The following is a 21083-nucleotide window of genomic DNA, read 5'->3' on the forward strand; positions in this document are numbered from 1 at the left end:
ACTGTGTTAATAAACTTTTAAAAATTGCTTTGGGAGTATGACATAGAAAGTCTTTAAAATATAAAAACAAATAGATCCACAACATCCATACTCTTAAAGTTCTTCCAGTTAAGTACTAAGTTTTCATTTATTTCCACTTCCTACAAGAATATTTTATATTAGGGGAAAGAAATGGGTTTAAAGGGAGAAGGTATTAAGCACTTTTGTTACTTGTAGGAAATCACAGATCAATTCTGAAAAAAAAAAAAATCATTAAAATATTTAATTTTTATTAACAGAATATTTACATTGTTTTAAGACCTTATTTAACCATAGTGAATGTCCCAAGTTTAAAAAGCATTAAGCAATAACCACACACAAGGTGAAAACATTGTAAACTATACAATACTTTATGTACAATTTTTACAAAGTAACACTTTTTTAAATAATATAACTGGACACAAAAATATACACTTTAGAGAAATTCACATCAGTAATTGTATAAAGCTCTCTTCTAGGGTCCTGAAATTTAGGACAAACATTAGCTCTGTAAATAAAGTGTTACTGTGCCAGTCCTGAAAGGCCACTATATATATTTATCTACATGTAGATATCACATTGACATTTTCAAGGCTACCAGCTTTACTATATAATTTTTAGATTATGTTTTCAAGTGTTGAGGTTCTTATGATTATGCAAACATTAAAAGAATAGTGGTGTAAGAAATAGTTGGGGAATAAATAGGAGCCAGCAGTTAGATTCACAGGCTCTAAACTCCCCAATTTAAATTCTAAAGATGGTATTTTTTTCTCAAATCCAAAACAGTAGTGAATAATGTGAAAATAAAATTACTGCAAATGAGCTTGAAACATGATTCCGATTTAGTACAATTTTCTTAAAAGGTTTTTTTTAATGCAAACAATTAATTTACCATTTCTTTTCTTTAGTGCATCTGCATTAAGGCTTTGAATTATTTGACCCAAGATTTTACAATATTAAAATCTGAACAAGATTTTACAATGTTAAAACAAGTCCACAACCGTACTAACTACTCTGTCTCACTGAGACTCAGCTTTGAGTTAAAGCTCAACACCTTAAGAAAATGGTAGCAGAGACATATGCTAAGAAGTTACATATATAGTTTTTAATTAAAAGATGTATAATAAAACAAACAGCTTAGTGGCAAGAAATTGGTGCTAATAAACAAAAGGTTTCTTTTTAAAAGAAATTGTAACATCTTTGGAAAACTGTCCTGTTCTTTTCTTTAGTTCCCACGAAGTTCATGCAGATACATTTCTTAAGACAGTCTTAATGTACACTGTGGATGGAAATGGAATGTACATCCAGAACTACAGGTAAACACTAAGACCTGGGTGCTGATAGAAAAATCTTCCTGATTTCTGCCGTCACACATTTGTGTCCTGGAGCAAAGGTTCTTTGGCCTCTCCTGGGGCTTGAGTACTATGAGGATGGCTGTGACTGCCACAGTGCTTTTTCCAACTGCTGGACCTTAAGCTTAAGTTGGTATGTTCCGGAATAAACAAGGCAACCAGCAGAGCCAGCAGCACCGAACAGGCTCCAAAGAGGAAGGGGGGACCAGGGATGATGGAATTCTGAGAAAGGAAGAAGTAATTAGGATTTTTGCACAGGCACTTTTGTTAATAAGAAATTGCTCATAAACATTCCCTTTTTAGGAGAAGAGGGATACTATGTCATATTCAGTCTCAATATAAAAATCCTGCAGATAACAAATGAATTACAAAATAACTCATTTCTTTTTTTTTTTTAAACCTATGCAAAAATACCACATTGCCACTTTTGGCACCAAATATGAAAACACTGATGTTCTGTGAGTTTCTAAATAATTTGTCTGTTTAAAAGGAAAACATTTATGGAAAGGTCTCCAAAGTAAAATTGAGTAGCATAAACTATAGTAACAATTGCAGAACATGCTGCAGTCCCTGGGTTACAAATGAGCTCTGTTCCTGCATCTTCAATTTATGGTTCAGCTGGAACAGGTGTGTGCAGTTGTTACTGAGAAGCCTGGTGTTACACTACAAGAAAAGGCTTGAAGACTTTCCAATGATTAGTCTAAAGATGGCAGTGAAGCAAGTGAAGGTGACTATACTGAAGAATTTGTTTCAAACACGAATAGTTTCAATCTGCTCAGAGGGAGGGCAGATTACATTAAAGCAGAGTTTTGAAATAGTGCTGCCCCGCTCAAAGAAAGTAACTCCCTACTCAAAGATGGCAGCCAACTGTGCTGCTTTGAATGCATGAAGCTTTTCAGATCCTGCCAATAATCCAATTTCATGCATTAGGCTCCTGAAAGGCCTCATTACACTCCAAGTTTCCCATTCCATAGTTTCAACTCATAAATCCAGTTCCGGTTACTTTGAGAATCACCCAAATAGTAAAGGGTTTGTTCGCCATGGCAAGTCAGATTCAAAGCCCTATTTTAAAGAAAAGATTAGTAGGACTTGTCCATAAGTTACATATTTGTAACCAGGAGACAACCATACATAATATTTTCTTTCTAAAAGGCAAGTATATGGTTTAGTGATGGAAAATGAAGGAAATAAACATGAAAAAAATCAAAGCAGATCTTTGTTTTGGCACAGAATTGCCTTAGTTCTTAACAAAAACTTGCACTGTCAGTTTTATTTGTGTACAGTACACAAACGTGTTTTAATTTAGAAGCTGTAGACAATTGAATGCTCTGATAGCATAGTGGTTACGAGTTGGGTTGGAGTTGGGTTGCTAACCAAGATCAGCAGTTGGAAACTACCAGTCATTCCGTGGGAGAAAGATGAGGCATTCTGGTCCTGTAAAGATTTACAGCCTCGGGAACCCTATGCAGGGTCGCTAGGAGTCAGAACTGACTCCATGGTGCATCACACCACCACAGCCGAAAGTAGTGTGGAACTCTGCTCAAATAGGAAAGGAAACAGATGAGCTATTTGTATTAGCTTAAAATGATCAATGTTGCTTGCCATTCAAATTTTTGTAGGGAGGAAGATAAGGCAAACAATGTTTATTGGCATGTGACTAATTTTTCATATAGAAGGGAACAAAGGAAACACTTAAGTTTTAGACAAAAAAAAAGTATTAGTATAGAGAAATAGTTTGACGTGTCATTAGGTGTAATTTGGCAAAGTAAACATTTAAATTACTCCCGAAGGTGTAAAAAAGTATACACAGCCAGTTTCTTTAAAAAGTATATACAAGAGAACATAGTTCCTTATGTTTTGATTTTTAAGTGTTTTATTTAAAATACTTAGAATCTCACATAGAGGTTTTAGTGACAAAAACCATTTATGATACCTTTTAATCCAGTGAAATGAATTATATGATGTGTATCCTGTGAAGGAAGAATTACCTGTTCAAAGTGGTGCTGAGGGCTGGTGTTGGTTCCCAAGTCTGTCCCTGTTATTGGCAGTTCTTTCAGTTCCACATGGAATATGTAGAATATGAATCCATAAAGGGCTGGTCCCAGACCATTGCACAGCCCTCGAATTCCTGTTATCATTCCTTGAACAACACCTAAATAGTTTGTAAACAAATTATCATGTAATGTACCATTGATTTTCTCCTTTAATCTAAATCCAAGGCTTTCATCAGACAGCAGATTACTTCAAAAGCATTAAACATTACTAAGAAGTGATTGGCTCTACAAAGTATAGTACGTCATCCAATGCAAATGGTGACTTCACATTGTTCAGATATACATCTAACACAGAAACAGGTGGGCAAAGGCACTTTATTTTCACAGATGACAACCTTTATTAACATCCCTCTAGCTAAAAAGCTGTCATAGTGCAAGCACAACTGTTAAGATCTTTCAAAGTCAAATATGGAATCCTGGTGTGGTGCTGTAGGATAAATACTAAAATGCTACCACAAGATCAGCAGTTCTAACCCATCTGTTCCTCAGAAACCTTATATAGGATCACTATGAGCTGGAACTGATGGCACTTAACAACAACAATGAAGTCAAATATAGACTCTTAGGATTTGATTTCTGTTTATCTCCAGGATCTCCTTTTACATTTCAAATACAACTTGCTACAGGCCTTCCGTCCTCATTTAGCAACCAGGTGGTCACTGCCACTCTTGTAACACCTCTTTTTTGTCCTTGATTGTTGTTAGGTGCCACTGAGTCAGTTCCAACTCATAGCAACTTGAAGCACAAACAGAATGGAACACTGTCCGGTCCTGTGCCAATCTCAAACTTGCTGTTACCCTTCAGCCCTATGATGTTGCCTTACGACTAGATAAAGTAATCCTTTTTTTTTTTTTAAGGTTTTTATTGTGGATTGAGTCAAAGTTTACTGGGCAGATCATCAGTTTTACATTCAACAAATCATACACCTTGTTTCATTACAATTAGAATCCCCTCCATGTACCATCAGTTAACAGTATTTTTCTCTATTCACTTTAGCTCTTTTTTTTTTTTTTTTTCCACAGACATATATAGTAATTTAAATCACCAAATGGCACATTCTGCAAGTTTGCCTCCTGGCCGCCATCTCTTAGTCCCTCTCTTTCCATGAATCTAGAGTCCTCAGTGCTCCCTCTCTCTCCATGTCCCCATCTCTAACTCCTTCTCTGGTTAAAATATCATTTTTCAAAGAACAATTCCCCATCTGTTAACATTTCAAGATTTATAATGTTCCTACCACAAAGGCAAATGACAAAGTTATATATTTTTCTGTAACTGTAACTTTATGATTTTAATGAAAGGGCTATAACTATACCCCAACATACTCAGCATACAGCTGATGCTTAATACATACTTCGTGAATATTTCTGGCCAATATTCATCACTTAATTTTTCAAGCACACAGGTAAGTTCACATATTCTAAATGATAAATAAAGGAATAGCCACCCCATTATAACTAGAACCTGCTGGTCCTCCTTACAATGAAGAGAGGAAATGTCTCTAACCTGAACTAGGCTTATGCTTAGTACTTAGAAGAAAACTGACGTCATTTCTACTCAAACTATTTTAGAACATAGAAAAAGGAGGAATAGTCCCTAATCCATTCTATAATACCAGTATAACCTTTAATATAAAGCCGAGCAAAGACAATATACACACACACACAAAAAAAATTCAGATCACTATCCTTAATATAAATGGAAAAATTCTCTACAAAATTCTTTCTAACAGAATTCAAAAGCATATCATAAAAAAGGGGAATTCATACCAAGGATGCAAGGATGGTTCAACATTAGAAAAATCAATCAATGTAATACTACACATAGATAAAAGGAAAAGAGTCACATGGCTATCTCAATCACAGAAAAGCAGCTTTTCATAAAGTCCAACACCCTTTCCTGATTAAGAAAAAAACCACAAACTCAGCAAACTAGGAATAGAAGGGAAATTTCACAACATAATTATGGACATATTTGCAAAACCAAAGACTAATAATATTCTCAACAAAGTTTCAGAGCAATCATCTTGAAAACAGGAATGAGGCAAGGATGTCCATTACCACCATGTTTATTCTAATATTGTATTGAAAGCCCTAATCAAGAAATAAAGGATAAACAAAATGTAAAGGAAGAAGTAAAATTATCCTTATTTGCCGATGACATGATCCTATGCAGAAAAAAACAGACTCAATAAGAAAGTTACTAATGGAAGACATCAGTTAACTGACGAGGATTCGGGATCAGTTGGGTTCATCTACACTAATAAGGGAAATTCTGAAAAACAAACCAAGAAAATAATACCAGCCACAAAACCCCCACCCCAAAGGATAAAAATACCTAGGAATAAAACCAACCAGTGATGTAAGAAGACTTGTACAAGGTAAATTTATAAAACACTTCTGCAAGAAGCTAAAAGAGACCTACATAAATGGAAAAACACTGTATACTTGTGGATTGGAAGAATAAACAAACATTGTGAAAATGTTAGTATAAACTAAAGTGATCTAGATACAATGCAAACTTGATGCAAATTCCAGCAATATTTACTGAAATGGAAAAACTATTCAACTTTATATAACTAAAGGAATATTAAGGAACAAAGTAGAATTCAAACTTCTCAATCTTACTTACTATACAACACAGTAATCAGAACAGCTGGGCACTCGTTCAATGACAGACCAATGGAAAAGAATTGAAAATTCAAGAGTAAATCCATCCTCTATAAGGCAACTGATCTTTGACAAATGGTCAGAGCTCATTTAATGAGGAGGAAACAGTCTCTAACAAATAGTGCTGGCAAAACTGGATACCCACTTGCAAGAAAATGAAATAGGATCCATACCTAGTATTATGTACCAAAATTAACTCTAAATGGATCAAAGGCTGAATTGCTAAAGCTTAATCTATAAAGTTCTTGGAAGATAACATTGGAACAGAATCAGGGGACCTAATTATGGTAGATCTATAATAGCCTAAGAAGCATAACTAAAACTGTATAAACAACAGAATATATACTAGATAAGTGGAACCTCCTAAGGATTAATATTATGAAATAATAATAAGGTACCTTTGAAACAGCATGGATGAATCAAGAGGATATCATGCTGTGCAAGATTAAATCACAAAAGAATAAATATTGGATGGTCCCCTATTATAAAAAGTAAGACTAGATACGCACATAAAATGCAACGGTCTTCTGTAATTACTAGGAGAGGCAGGAGGAATCACTTTTTTGTTATTTTTGGTGATGGGAAAGGCAATAATATGGATGAAGTCTGCACAATCTGACCAAAGTAAATGAAGACACTAGGAAGTGTACAAGAAAAAGGGACACATTCAATAAGTTATAACATATACAATTTTGCAACAACAGTAATAATGAAAAAACACACGTGTGATTACATAATATGCATGCATGTGTATAGGAAGACATATGTAAGCAAATGCAAGTGTATCTGTAGGCATATGTGTTTCTATATATGTGTGTGTGTGTATATACATGTATATATATATTTGAGTGTGCTGCATATGATTGTATATCCATATATGTAATTAAGCACACAGAGGACAGTTAAGGAGACTTCTGACATATCCAAACAATACATGGAATTGACTTACTGGGTCAAAAGGTTTGGAACCATATTCTCAAGGGGCAATTTAGTCAACTGAAGTTAAAATAATTCACAAAGATAATATTCCACATCCTAGTTTGGTGAGTAGCATCTGGGAACTTAAAAGCTTACATGTGGCCATCTAAGATACAACTATTGGTCTCTATTTGTCTAGAAAAAATGTGAATGAAGGAAACCAAACACTCAAAGAAGAAAACGAATCCATAAGTCTAACAGCCCATGTGGACCACAGCTTCTTCTAACCTGAGACCAGAGAATTTGATGGCGCCTGGTTATCACCATGATCCGTCTGACCTATCCTAACACAAAAGAGGATACTGGACAGAGTGGGAGAAAAATGTAGAACAAGATTCAAATTCCTACAAAGGTCCAGACCTGTTGAACTGAAAGAGATGAGATGAACCCGACACTACTTACCTAAGATACTTGGCACTGAAGCTACTTGTGGAAGTTATGTTTCAGCCAAATAACAGAATGGCCTATAAAATAAGCTTAAACAATCAACTACATGAGACCAAATGGTTAACATTTACCCTAAACCAAAGATGAGAAGGCAAGGAGAATGGCAGTTAGATCAATGGAAAGAGAACACAGGGAATGGAAGTAATGAGAAAGCTGACAAACTGAATATTGTAGCCAAAGTCACAGAACAACCCTGTATAAAAATTGCTAAATGAGTACCTAATTTGCAGTGTAAACTTTTACCTAAACCATAATAAAATATAAAAATAAAAAGAGAAGAAAGGATATCAGAATTCAAATAGCTTGTACTTTTAAATAATTATCACTGGTTCCCATTAACCTACCTTGTTGATCAGCATCAGCAGTTCGTGAAACAAGTGCACTGACAGCTGGAAAAGTAATGCTAGACATGGCTGCTACTGCCCCAGCGGCCCACATCATCCTATAGTTAACCAAAGACAGAGCAAAAAAAGGAAATGCTTAGTCATCGCCATTGTACCTATCAGAGTCAAAACACACACTTAAAATTCCATAGCTCTTACTGTTAAATGTATAAGAAATGGTACAGAAAAAGTAGACTGTGCTTGTTCTACTGCTTCATTACTATGCACCTTTGGGCAAATTACTTAAAAGTTTAATCCTGTTTATGTATACTCTTCCAGAAAACAGAAATACAACCACTTATTAGAATGATCTGAGGTTTTAATGGAGTAAAATTTGAATTTTTCTAACTGTAAACTGTGTTGGATGTTATTTCTGCTGAAGAGGAGTTACATTGAGGATTGAAGGTAATATGATACAGATAAAGAAACATTATCAAACATTTTAGGGCATGTGAAATCAGGAAGTCTCTTAGTAAGGTTCTCACTCAGAAGCCTAGTGGCCCAATGGCCTAGGACTTGGCTACCCAAAAAACTGACTAACCAAGCAGCTCTGCAAGTAGGTTACGAAATCAAAATTGACAGCACCAAACAACAAGATTCTCACTGATTTGTGATTCAGTGTAAAGATATCAAGGATTTTATCTAATACGTTAAATTTTAAAGAATAAGTAACTTAGATGTTCCTGGGGTGATATTTCAAAGACACAATTTAGATCACTTAAATTGTAAGCACATCTTTGTAAAAGCTAGGCTGGAAGCCAAATTGTCAACCAAGCTACATTTTTGATGCTTACTCATACTCAAGACTAAACAGAGGGGATGTGCTCAGTGTTAAGAAACGTTAGCAAACTGTGCAGTTCAAACTTAACATGAACACACTGTTCACTATTACTATCATTTCCTTGCAGGAAACCACACTGGCAAGAATATCTGAAAGGCAGGGCTTCGAGGGTGACTAAAACAATTCGACTTTCTTACTTAGTTCTTAGTTTAACATCAGTAATGCAAACTGAAAAAACCTGAGGGGAAAAAAATAAAAGCTAACACTAAGTTTAAGGATCTCTTACAGTGGGATCACATGCTTTTTCCTAGTGACACAAACTAAATTAATGTTTGTTTGGGATCTAGAGGCTAAAAACTCTCATTCACAAATTCAGCCTATCATTTAGTTGCAAAATGTTACCTTCCTCTCCTCAAGCCATTTTTAGAATATATAAACACATAAGTGTAATATTTGCATATATACATTCTGAAAGAAAAGAAGTATTAGTTTTTAATTGATAGATTAAAGTCTTAGTTGAGAAACAAAGAAAAAAGAGGGCAAATACTAAAAGGTAAAATATTTATACCTACCAAGGTTCTGAACCAAAGCCATACCATGCCAGCTGTAATATTTGAAATCCCAGACCCAATAAAATGGTGTTCTTATTTCCAATCGACCTCATAAGTAAACTCAAGACTATAGTCTGGGGAAAAATTTTTAAAAAAGAAAAACAATAAGATTATCAGAATGAACCTTAAGAAACTAAAGTAAAAAATATGTGACTTTTTCCTATCTGTAAGATGAAAGCATTATTACCACTTTTGCACAACTTGGTTTTCAGCAACAGTTGTCCTAAATATAACTGAGATCATTACTCCAGGTTCAAGCAAGCAGATGAGCAATCCCTCTGCTGGCAAAGAACCAGATTTGAGGAACAAGTCAGACAAATGAAAAGCAAATTTTTCTACTCAATATACCTTTATTAGCGTAGTGATACCGAATCTGAGGAGCCTCAAGGTCAGCAGTTAGAAACTACCAGCTATTCCGTGGGAGAAAGAAGAGGCTTTCTGCTCCCATAAAGATTTACCTCCTCGGAAACCTTGTACAGGGTCACTAAGAGTCAGAACCGACACCACGGCACATAACCACCACCACCATATCTCTATTGGAATCCTGGTGTTGTGCTGTAGTATAAAGCACTGGACTGCTAACCACCAGGTCAACAGTTCAAGCCCACTAGCCACTCCTCAGAAGAAAGATGAGTGTTTCTGCTCTGCAAATAGTAGAGCCTCAGAGATCCTATACAGGGTTTCTGTAAGTTAGAACCAACAATGGCACTAAACAACTGCAGTATATGTCTAGTCTATTTAGGGCCACTTGAGCCTGAAGTTGAAAACAGTAGGTTCAAAAAGTTCTAACTAGTAATTTAAAGCTATGTGTAATAGCCTTAAAATAATTTTTAGAGATCCACAGTTAATCCAAGTTGAAATATAATTACTCATATATCTTATACCAAAATTAACCTATTGTTTAAACCATGATGCTTTTATCAACAATCAGTTTAACAAGTATGAATGGAAAAAGAAAGGTAAAAACACAGCCTTTGGAAAAACACCAGGGATCATTATTGTGGCTTTAATTTTAAAACCCTGAGAAACCACTTGACTTGGACCCTTCACATTCCACCTCTTACAAAATGAGGATACTAGTACATCTTTCTGATCAAAATGTGAAGAAACAGCTGCAATTATCCCTTAATAATTAGCACATGGAATGTATGAAGTATGAATGAAAGAAAATTAGAAGTTGTAAAAAATGCAATATTTGAAGATCAGTGAGCAGAAATGAATTGGTACTGATTATTTTGAATCAGACAAGCAGATGGTATACTATGCAGGAAAGATAAATTGAAATGGAACAACATCACATTTATCATCAAAAAGACTATTTTAAGATCAATTCTAAAGTACAGCACTGTCAGTGATAGGCTTATAAGAAAGGCCAGTTAATACAACTATTATGCAAATTTACAAACCAACCACTAATGCCAAAGATGAAGAAATTAAGGTCTTTACTCAGTTCTGCTGTTTGAAATTGATCTAACATTCAATTGATATGCACTGGCAATAATGGTAATAGCAATATGATGTCAAAGTGGAAAACAAGAAAAAAAAAGGTCCACGGTTGGGAAATATGATCTTGGTGATAGAAATGACACTGGAGATTCCATGACAGAATTTTCCAAGACCAACTACCTATTGGAAATACCTTTTATCGACAACATAAACATACATGTGGACTTCACCAGATGAAATACAAAGGAACCAAAACAATTACATCTGTAGAAAATCTTATGACGGAGAAGCTTGATATCACCAGCTAGAACAAGGCCAGAGGCCTACTATGGAATAGACCATCAATTGCTCATATGTAAGTTCAAAGGTAAGGTGAAGAAAATTAAAAGAAGTCCATAAAAGTCAAGTACAATGTTGAACAAATCCCAATGGACTTTAGAGACCATCACAAGAATCAATTTGACACACTGAACACAAATGCCCAAAGACCAAACAAATTGTGGTATGACATCCAGGACATCACACTTAAAGCATAATGTCATCAAAAATACAGGAAAGAATGGAAAGGCCAAAATGGATGACAGAAAAAACTCTGAAATTTGCTCTTGAATGAAGGGTAGCTAAAGCGAAATTAGAAACGATGAAGTAATAGAAAACAATGTATCATTTCTCAAGCTGAAAGAACTGAAAAATAAATTCAAGACTTGATTTGCAATGCTGAAAGATTCTATGGGTATAAAATTAAATGATGCAGAAAACATCAAAAGAACATAGAAGGAATACACAAAGTCACTGTACCAAAAAGAACTTGTGGATGTACAATCATTTCAAGAGGTAGCATGTGATCAAGAACCAATGATAATGAGGGAAGAAGTCCAAGCTGCACTGAAGGCATTGGCAAAAATACAAAGCTCCAGGAATTGACCAGCTGCTCACTCAACTATGCCAAGAGATTGGAAGACAGCTACCAAGCCAGCCAACAGAAAGAGATCCATTATTTGTGCCCATTCAAAACAAAGGTGAGCCAACAGAATGTGGAAATTATGATTTTGTTCAAAATCATTAGTATCACAAGCAAGTAAATTCTGCTACAGATAATTTAAAAGCAGTTGCCACTGTATATCAACAAGGAGCTGCAAGAAATTCAAGTCAGATTCAGAGAAGTCATGGCAGGAGGGATACCACTGTTGCTATCAGGTACTTCTTGGCTAAAAACAGAGAATACCACAAGGATGTTTTTTTGTTTTATTGACTATGAAAAGACATTAAACTATGTGGATCATAACAAATTATCAAAAACATTACCAAGAATGGGAATTTCAGAACACTAAATTGTGCTCATGAAGAATTTATACAGAGATTAAGAGGTAGTCTTTCCAACAGAACAAGAGAATACTGCATAGTTTAAAATCAGTAAAAGTGTGAGTCAGGGTTGTATTCTTTCACCATATGTATTTATTTAATCTGTATGCTGAGCATATAATCTGAAAGCTGAGCTATATGAAGCTGCATCAGGATTGGAAGAATACTGACTACTTGAAATATGCAAATGACACATCTTAGTTTTCTGGACATGAAGACTTGAAACACCTACGAATGAAAATCAGAGACTACAGCTTTCAGTATGGATTACACCTCAACATAAAAAAAAAAAAAAAAAAAAAAAAAAAAAAATCCTCCAAACTGGACCAATAGGAATCAGCATGATAAATGAAGAAAAGATGGAGGTTGCCAAGGATTGCATTCTACTTAGATCCACAATCAACATCCATGGAAGTAGAAATCAAAGGATGTATTGCATTGGGTAAATTTACTGCAAAAAAAACTTTTTTAAATGTCAAAAAGCAAAGCTGTGACTCTGAAGAATGCCCTAACCCAAGGTATTTTTAATCTGTGCATGAAAGCCAGATAATGAATAGGAAAACTGAAGAACTGATGCATTTGAATTATGGTGCTACTGAAGAGCATTGAACGTACCACGGAGATTGTCAGAAGAATTAGCAAGCCTATCTTGGAAGAAGTATAGTCAGAATGCTCACTGGAAGTGAGGTTGGCGAGACTTTGTCTCATGCACTTAGGACCTGTTCCTGGAGGATGACATCATGCTTGGTACAGCAGAGGATCAACAAAATGGAGGAGGACTCAGGTGATTGACAAAAATGTCTACAACAATGGGATCAAGCATACCAATGATTGTGAGGATGGTGCAGAACTAGGCAGTGTGTTTTTCTGTTGTACACAGGGTTGCCATGAGTCAGAACTGACAATGGTGCCTAGCAACAGCACCTACTTCAAAACCTTGTTGTGTGAATGAAATGAGATGATACTTAAAGTGCTTAGCATTGTTTGGTAAATTGCAAACATTTAATGAATAGTAAGATGATGTTTTTCTTGCTTTTCCTTTGCTATCCTACTAAAACATTAAGAAGCCCTGGTAACTTACTGGGTTACCCATTGGGCTACTAACCAAAAGGTAAGTAGTTCAAATCCACCAGCTGCTCCACAGCAAAAAGATGAGACTTTCTGCTCCTGTGAAGATTTACAGTCTTGGAAACCCTATACAGAATCCCTGAGAGTCAGAGAGTACTCAATGGCATGTAACAACAACTAAAACATCAAATATACCACATAACTATTAAAGCCACAAAGGAAGACATGAACATTAATTCATGAACTCACTATTTTAAGGGCAACTAAGAATCTAAACTCATAGCTATTGAGTATAATGAAGCTTAAATGTCTTTAAATTGGGATACTCACTTTGAAGAGTTTAATCAGATTTAGTCACAAATATGCCAATAGAAAGCAACGGAAGATTCTTAAAAGGATTCTTGAACAATTAAAACTCAGCTCTTGTCTCTAAGACTTTCACTGAACTGGAGTGATTATAAGATTAAGTTTTATAAAGTCTTATGGGATTATTACAGCCGCAAGTGGAAACTGACCAAAATAAACAGTCAACTCTAAGAGTGTACTCAAAGCTTACTGGCAACTAATTGGCTGGGAAAAACAGGAAACTAATGAAAAATGTGAATAGCTTAGAAAACAACTTTCAAGAATATTCCCAAATATAGCACTTTTATCAAAAATGATTCTTCTTTTAAGTCTTTAAGAACTCAGGGCAAAAAAAAATGTTTTTCCCATATATATACATACATACATACATACATATATATATACATATATGTGTGTGTGTATATATATATACACATGTATATATATATATCGCCTAGGAGGAATAGGTGCTGTTGAAAGAATAAACAGAGATTCACCCATGATGAAAATATCTGTTACTTCAGCTAAGAGAAAAGGGGATTAAAGAAAGCTAACCAAAGAGACCCAGTTAAGTGAGAACGAGTTGAACTGGCCTACCTGTGTTCCTTGTAGTCCTGGAGCTGGCACTCCTTCAGGAATGCTATAGTCTCATGAAGTGCCTGTCCTTGGAGAGGCTGGCAATGCTCAAGCACAGTCCATGAACGTTACAAAAGTGCTTATAACATGCAGAGACCTCATAGTCCTTCATCTATCCAGCTAGCCAGAAGGGGTTTATTTACAGAAATGAGCATCTTTTTCTCTTTGGGTAATTATTCTCACAGACTAGAGCCCTGGTAGTGTAGTGGATTACGAGTTGAGCTGTAATCTCAAGGTCAGCACTTCAAATCTACCAGATGCTCCATGTGAGAGACATGAGGCTTTCTGCTCCTGTCGAGATTTACAGTCTTGGAAAACCTACACAGGGTCACTGAGTTGGAACAGACTCAGTGACACAAAACCAATGACCATTCTCACATGCTAACGCAGTAACAAGACTCAGTGTATTTCCATAAACATTTTCATTTTACAGAAGGGATAACTGGGGCAAAAAATGTAAATAGATTTTTAAGGCTATAGGAAAGCTATTAAAGCCATAAACAAAGAATTCGGAAAGGTTGCCATGGTCCCTTCCCTTCTTTGCATGAAGTCCTGATTCAGAGCACTAAGTGAACCTTCCTCACATTCCACCTAGTGACCGAAAGACCTAAGGACACTGACATTTATCATATGACTCTATAACTGGTAACTGGTTTTCTCCTGGAAGGCAGGGACCTTCTCTTATTTATTTCTGTTATCCCCAGCACCAATCATGGTGCATTTCACTAATCAGTAAAGTCTGAAGTACATGTTTAAGGAAGCAGGCATGATTCTAAGTATATCATAATATTCTCAAGTCTTAGTAGTACCAGTAATGGGACAAATTCATTACTTACTATACATACTGTTACTATACAAACTGTTAGGAAAAAAACATTGTCCCATAATTTAGATGACAGAACTGAAACCCTCCCAAAGGTTAAATGACTTAAGCACAATGACAAAGCTAACCGATGAGCAATTAGAGTTGACATTGGTCAGTCAAATATTTGCCAAGATCCTAGTAAGTTCAACTGCTATTTCTAGTCTGAAGACACAATAGTGAATAGTGAATAGTCAGCACACACAATATACTCTAATATAGGGAAGACGTACATCAACAACTTTATTTAACAAGGAAGGTAATTTCAGGTTGTAACTGCTATGAGGAATACCTGGGTGGCTCCAACAGTTAAGCATTCAACTGTTAACACTAATATTGGAGGTTCAAATCCAGTCACAGACACTTCAGAAGGCACAGAGATCTGAAAAATCAGCCCTTAAGTACTGATGACGTGGTAAGTTAAGAGTTGGGCTGCTAGCAGCCTGAACCTAACAGCTGCTTTGTAGGAGAAAGATGAGGCTTTCTGCTTCTGTAAAGATTTACAGGCTTGGAAACCCTATACAGTAAGAGCAACCGGATGGCACATAACCACCAACCACCAGAAACCCTAAGGAGTTCACTTCTACTCTGACATAAAAGGCTATCTAAGTTGGAATTGAATGGGAAATAGCTGGTATTGGGTAAATTTTTTTTTTTTTAGCTGCTATGAAAACAGAATAGGATAACATGATGGAGGTGCTGCTTAAACCAGAAAAGACCATTCTGGCGTGACATCTGAGGTGAGAATTGAATATGGAAGACAGTTAGTGTGAAGACTACTTCAAGCAGGGGTGACAACTATGGCAAAAACTATACCAGATTCTACTCAACAAGATGAAGGGTAGAGAAAAACGAGGTACGCGTCAAGAGTAAATTTTATTCTGGTTGCAAAGGAAGGCAAGTTTTAAGCAGAAAAAGTATGACTGGATTTTCAATTTATAAAAGTTAGTCTACAGAGTGGAGAATAAACTGTAGGAAAGTGGTTGGGTTCCCAAATGGTTACATGCTTGACTATTAGCTGCAAGGTTGGCAGTTTAAACTCACCCAGAGGCACCTCAGGAAACAGACCTAGAGGTATTATCTGGTAGACGTAATTTGGAGAAAAAAAAGAATCAAGAATAAAGCCAAGTTTTCTGGTGGTGCCATGAGTGAGATGAGATGAGAAACAAGGTGGGGAGTATTAATGGAAGAGGGATCCAGGTCTTAGCTTTGGCCATCTAAAGTTTAAGAAGCCCAGTAGCTGAAGCAAATAGCAGTTCAAAGATTAGTCTGGATAAATTCTGATGCCACTAATATAAAAATGACTAGAGAACACTAAGAGAAAGGTGCAGCTCTAATTACATCTGTGGCAAGTGTTACCAAATTAACTGTCAACTGAGGCAGAAAAAAGGAGATAAAATCCCTAATATACTATATATTGTACGATAAATGCATGCCCAAATTATTAACGGAACAACAACACAAAAAAACTTAGAGGCATAAATGGGAGCTACAAGCAGTTCTACACTACTGGAGAAGAGCAAAAAAGGCACAGATCTTTTACTGATTAGAGGTCAGCAGTGAACAATTCATTCTCAGTTGTGTACCTCTGTACACATGAAAATATAAGATAATCCTTCTACTTTCAGAGCTTCATACTTTACGTCTGGTAGCACAGTGATTACAAACTGGGCTGCAAACCTCAGGGTCAGCAGTTCAAAACTACCAGCTGTTTCACGGGAAAAAATTGAGGCTTTTTGCTCCTGTAAAGATTCACAGTCTCAGAAACCCTGTACAGGGTGGCTATGAGTCGGAACCGACTCCACAGCACATAACAACAACATACTCTAATTTATCTGTTTTTGAAGGCCAATAATTTTTTATGTATAATTTCCATCTCAAAATCTGTGTAGGCACCAAGAGCTACATGATGAATTCTGTACCTCATTCCTGGTAGACTATGTCGCACACCCATGTATATCATTAAACGTTGTCTGGATTGTTGCTTACTCTTTTCTAGTCTGACTGACTCCATGCTGTTGCCGTTCTCTCCAATACAAATCTACATATGTCTCTACTCTTTTATTTACCTATCAGCCCTTCCAGATTCTGAAATCTTAGGAGACTATTTTTATTTCTATTCCTTATGCCAGATGCCATTTCCTGAGCAGAGGAAAATATCCTTCTGTGGCATCTTCAACTTATCACTCAAAACAGTCTGCAGTTTATACTGCCTCCTGTCGTGAACTAAATTGTGTTTACCAAAAATTGTTTTTGTTAAGTGCCACCAACTCAGTTGGCTCACAGAGACCCTGAATATGGTTTCTGAGGAGCAGATGATGAGTTTGGACTGTTGATTCTGTGATTTGAAGTTACATCCAAAGTGCCACACTCTAATTCATTTGCCTGTGGATGTAATCCCATCTGGCAATAGGGTTTTCTTTGCTATGCTAATGAAACCTTATTATCCGTGTAGAGTGTGTCTTAAATCAATTGCTTTAAAAATATATGAAAAGGCAGAGAGAGGCAAGCAATGATAGGGGAAAGATAGACATATGCTTCATGGTGATCTCCATGTGCAAGTATCTTTACAGAAACTAAGATACTGCCCAAATTTATTAACTGACCATGAGAGCTGCAGGCACTTTAAGTATGAAACAGACCTTAAGATGCTAACACTTTCTAATCATTAAATGAGTGCTTTCTCTTCATCTTTATCTATGACACAAACATCTTAAAATACTAGCAAATCAAATCTCAGCAATATATGAGAAAGATAATGTATCATAACCAATCTGGATTTATTCCAGAATGACAAGGTCGATTTAACGTTTCGTAATACTTGACACTCTACCCTTACTATTTGTAATTTCCCTTCGTGTGATTCCTTGAACTGCATTATTTTCTAGAAAAGCAATTTTTATCTATACCCACTGTCATCAAGTTGATTCTGACTCATAGTAGTGTTTCTGAGGCTGTAGATATCTGTTGTTAAGGATATCTGGTGAATCGGTTCTGACCAGTAGCAACCCTATAAGGTTTCCAAGAGCAGCTGGTAGGTTTGAAACACCAACCTTGTGGTTAGCAGTCCAATAATTATCCTACTGTGCCACAGCAAGAGCAGAGTCTCAATCTTTCTCCCATGGAGCAGCTTGTGGATTACAAATGCTGACCTTGCAACTAGCAGCAACTCAATGTGTAACTGAATTTCCACCAGGGCTCCTTATTTAACTATATTGTTAAGTGTTGTCAAGTTGGTTCTGACTCAGAGCAACCTTGTACAGGGTTTCTAAGAAGCAGCTAGTGGATTTGAACTTCCAACCTAATGGTTAGCAGTCAAATGCTTACCTACAGAACCATATAGGTAATAATACATTTCCCTTCAAAGCTGAAAAGCACTTTTTCTGATTATTCTTTCTGTTGTTGTTGTTAAGTGCCTTTGAATCAGTTTTGACTCATAGCAACCCTGTATAGGGTTTCTGAGACTTTTTCAATCTTTGCAGGAGCAGAAAGTCTCATCTTTCTTCCGTGGTGTGGTTGGGGGCTCAAACTCTAGACCTTGTGGTTCACACTCCAGTGCTTAATATATAGAGTCACCACACTCCCATTCTTTCTGTTAAGTGCCGTCGAGTCGATTCTCACCCATAGCGACCCTATATAGGGTTTCCGAGGAGCAGCTGGTGAGCTAGAACCGCTGACCTTGCAGTTCAAACAGCTTTGCAGTCTGGCGCATTAGACCTCTAAAAATTAAAGGTGATGATGAACAGGAAAAAATATTTTTAAATAGTTTTTCTCAATCAAAAATTCTCAAGATAAAACTTAAGTTAGAAATAGTATTAGTAGCCAATGCCATCTGTATGAGTATGTAAGGGTGTGGAAGAGGTGTATTATAGAATCTATATTTAAATATAAAGATTACCTTTACCACCAAATATAATAAAAATTATGAGCTCTGCAGAAGCAATCCTACCTATGAGATGGCAGATTATAAAAGTCTAATTAAACAGACCCTATGATCTTAAGACCAAAATAAAACAAAGATTACAGGTAAGGTTGAAAAAAGCTGAGATGATCATCTCTTGAAAGTCTAAAAAAGCAATGCTAAATAGCAAGAAATGAGCTGGGTTTGTTTTTTTGTTTTTACAATAAAGAATTAAGACCCTGCGTGGGATAATTCTAGTCAAGGGAGAAGACAACTACTTTATTGTGGAACTTAGTCTGGAGGTCAGAATGAAACACCGAAGAAAATTCAAACTTCTGCATTAATATCTTAGTCATCAAGCAATCAGTGTTTACCAACTGGACTTCCAAGACACACGACATTCTTCTGCTCAAAACCTTCAAGGGGCTTTCTATGATGACTTACAGTCCGCACATGACTTGGCAACACTCCCTTGTTCAGTCCTTATGTACTTGCTGTTTCTTATACATGCCAAGCAGTCTCTTCTGAAGGTTTTATTTATGTTCTCTCTGCTTGGAATTCTCTTCCTCCAGATATTTCTATGGCTTGGTACTGACTTCCCTTGGGTCGCTGCTCATATGTCACCTTGTATCAGCAAATGCCTTCCTAACTCCCTTAGATTAAAAATAAATAAATAAAAATCCCACCCCAATTGCTCTCCCTACCTGTCTCAACCTATTCTCTATAGGTCTTGCAATGCAGTGATTTATTTAATGTATTTTCCAACTCCCACCAAACAACATTTTTGCTCTACTGCGTACAGGTAAGAAGAGTGGGAAAAGACACTGATAAAATTGTATGATTTAGTTGTGGTTGTCAACAGAGTTAACTGAAATCTTAAAATCTTGTAACTCTAAAGTGAGTTCAAAATGAAGCATGTCAGGAGCAGAAGGGGGGAATCTCATTACCATCAAAGCAAAGCCAGAGATCCCTGTACAATGAGTCTCCTCAGCCCAAGGACAGGAAGATTCCTGTACAATGAACCTCCTCAGCCCAAGGACAGGAAGATTCCTGTACAATGAACCTCCTCAGCCCAAGGACAGAAAGCTGTGGCACCAGAGGAGTGGCAGAGGAACAGCAGCAGCAGAACCAAGAGCCAGAGCATGAGATAGAGAGCTGTGGGCTTCATAGCCCACAGAGCAAGTAAAGCTGAGTGACTTTGGGGAGGAGGTTTGTTTGCAGGGTGAGGTGTATCGAGGATCTTAACTGGTGGAGCTAGGACTCCGGAGCTAGAGCCCAGTGTCTTCAGGCTGAGGTTTATGGTGAAGCGGTGTGCCCTATGAGCATTTATCGGCAGACTTAAATGAGCCTTCTAACATTGCCTGGGCAGAGAGAGGCCTGCCTGGGAACATGGCTGAGGAGAGGCTGTCCTGACTGGAAGAACTGTGCCCTGAGCATGCTCTAATTCTCCACTATAACCTGTTAACTTGTCTATTATGTGTTGCTGTGGTGCTGGAAACTATGTCATTGCATTTAAAATACCAGCAAGGTCATCCATGGTGGACAGGTTTCAATGGAACGTCTAGGCTAAAAAAGATTACAAAGAAAGAGGGGTGGATCACTTCTGAAAGGTTAGCACTGAAGACCTTCTGAACAGCAGCAGAACACTGTCTGACATAGTGCCAGAAGATGAGCCCAAGGTTAGAAGGCAATCAAAATACAAATGAGGCTAGAGCTGTCACCTTAGAGTTGACATTAATGACATGGATGGAGCAAGACTTTCAGAACCTTCATGTGCTCAGGGACACTATTCAAAATGAAAAGAAGCATCCATTAATAACTGGAATGTGGAATTTATGAAGTATGAATCCAGGAAAATTGGAAGTCACCAAAAATGAATGCATAGGAAACAAACAAGATGGCGGATCAGGTGGAAGTACAGTAAAGAGCTCGCCAGCAACAACACGGAATACCCGACCAAGCAGGCTCAGGGGATGGTTCCAGAACTCTGAACCACATATAAAAGAATATTTAGAAGGTTGGAAGGCTTACAGCTGGGGGAATTTGTGGCAGAAGCAAGAAATCCATTGCTTTCTAGTCCAGGACACTCAGCTGCTCCAGGAGCCACCATTTTGGATGAGACCAAGTTGGGGAAGGATCGGAGTGACCACAGACGCCTGGCAGAACCACAGAG

At 36.8% G+C, this 21083-nt stretch overlaps 1 protein-coding gene across 1 annotated transcript in view; it reads right to left on the bottom strand.

Moving 5' to 3' along the window:
- Positions 1 to 239: 239 nt before the first annotated feature.
- Positions 240 to 21083, bottom strand: part of HIAT1 (hippocampus abundant transcript 1) — a 72617-nt gene continuing 51773 nt past the window's right edge. The window contains exons 9-12 of the mRNA XM_006830920.1: positions 9252 to 9364; positions 7860 to 7957; positions 3359 to 3522; positions 240 to 1592 (exon numbers count right to left, since the gene is read on the bottom strand). Of these exons, the coding sequence (XP_006830983.1) occupies positions 1386 to 1592; positions 3359 to 3522; positions 7860 to 7957; positions 9252 to 9364 (582 nt within the window). The 3' untranslated portion in view covers positions 240 to 1385. The remainder of the gene's footprint in view (positions 1593 to 3358; positions 3523 to 7859; positions 7958 to 9251; positions 9365 to 21083) is intronic.

This window comes from Chrysochloris asiatica, unplaced genomic scaffold, assembly GCF_000296735.1.
Source record: "Chrysochloris asiatica unplaced genomic scaffold, ChrAsi1.0 scaffold00002, whole genome shotgun sequence".
In the NCBI taxonomy this organism is placed as follows: Eukaryota; Metazoa; Chordata; class Mammalia; order Afrosoricida; family Chrysochloridae; genus Chrysochloris; species Chrysochloris asiatica.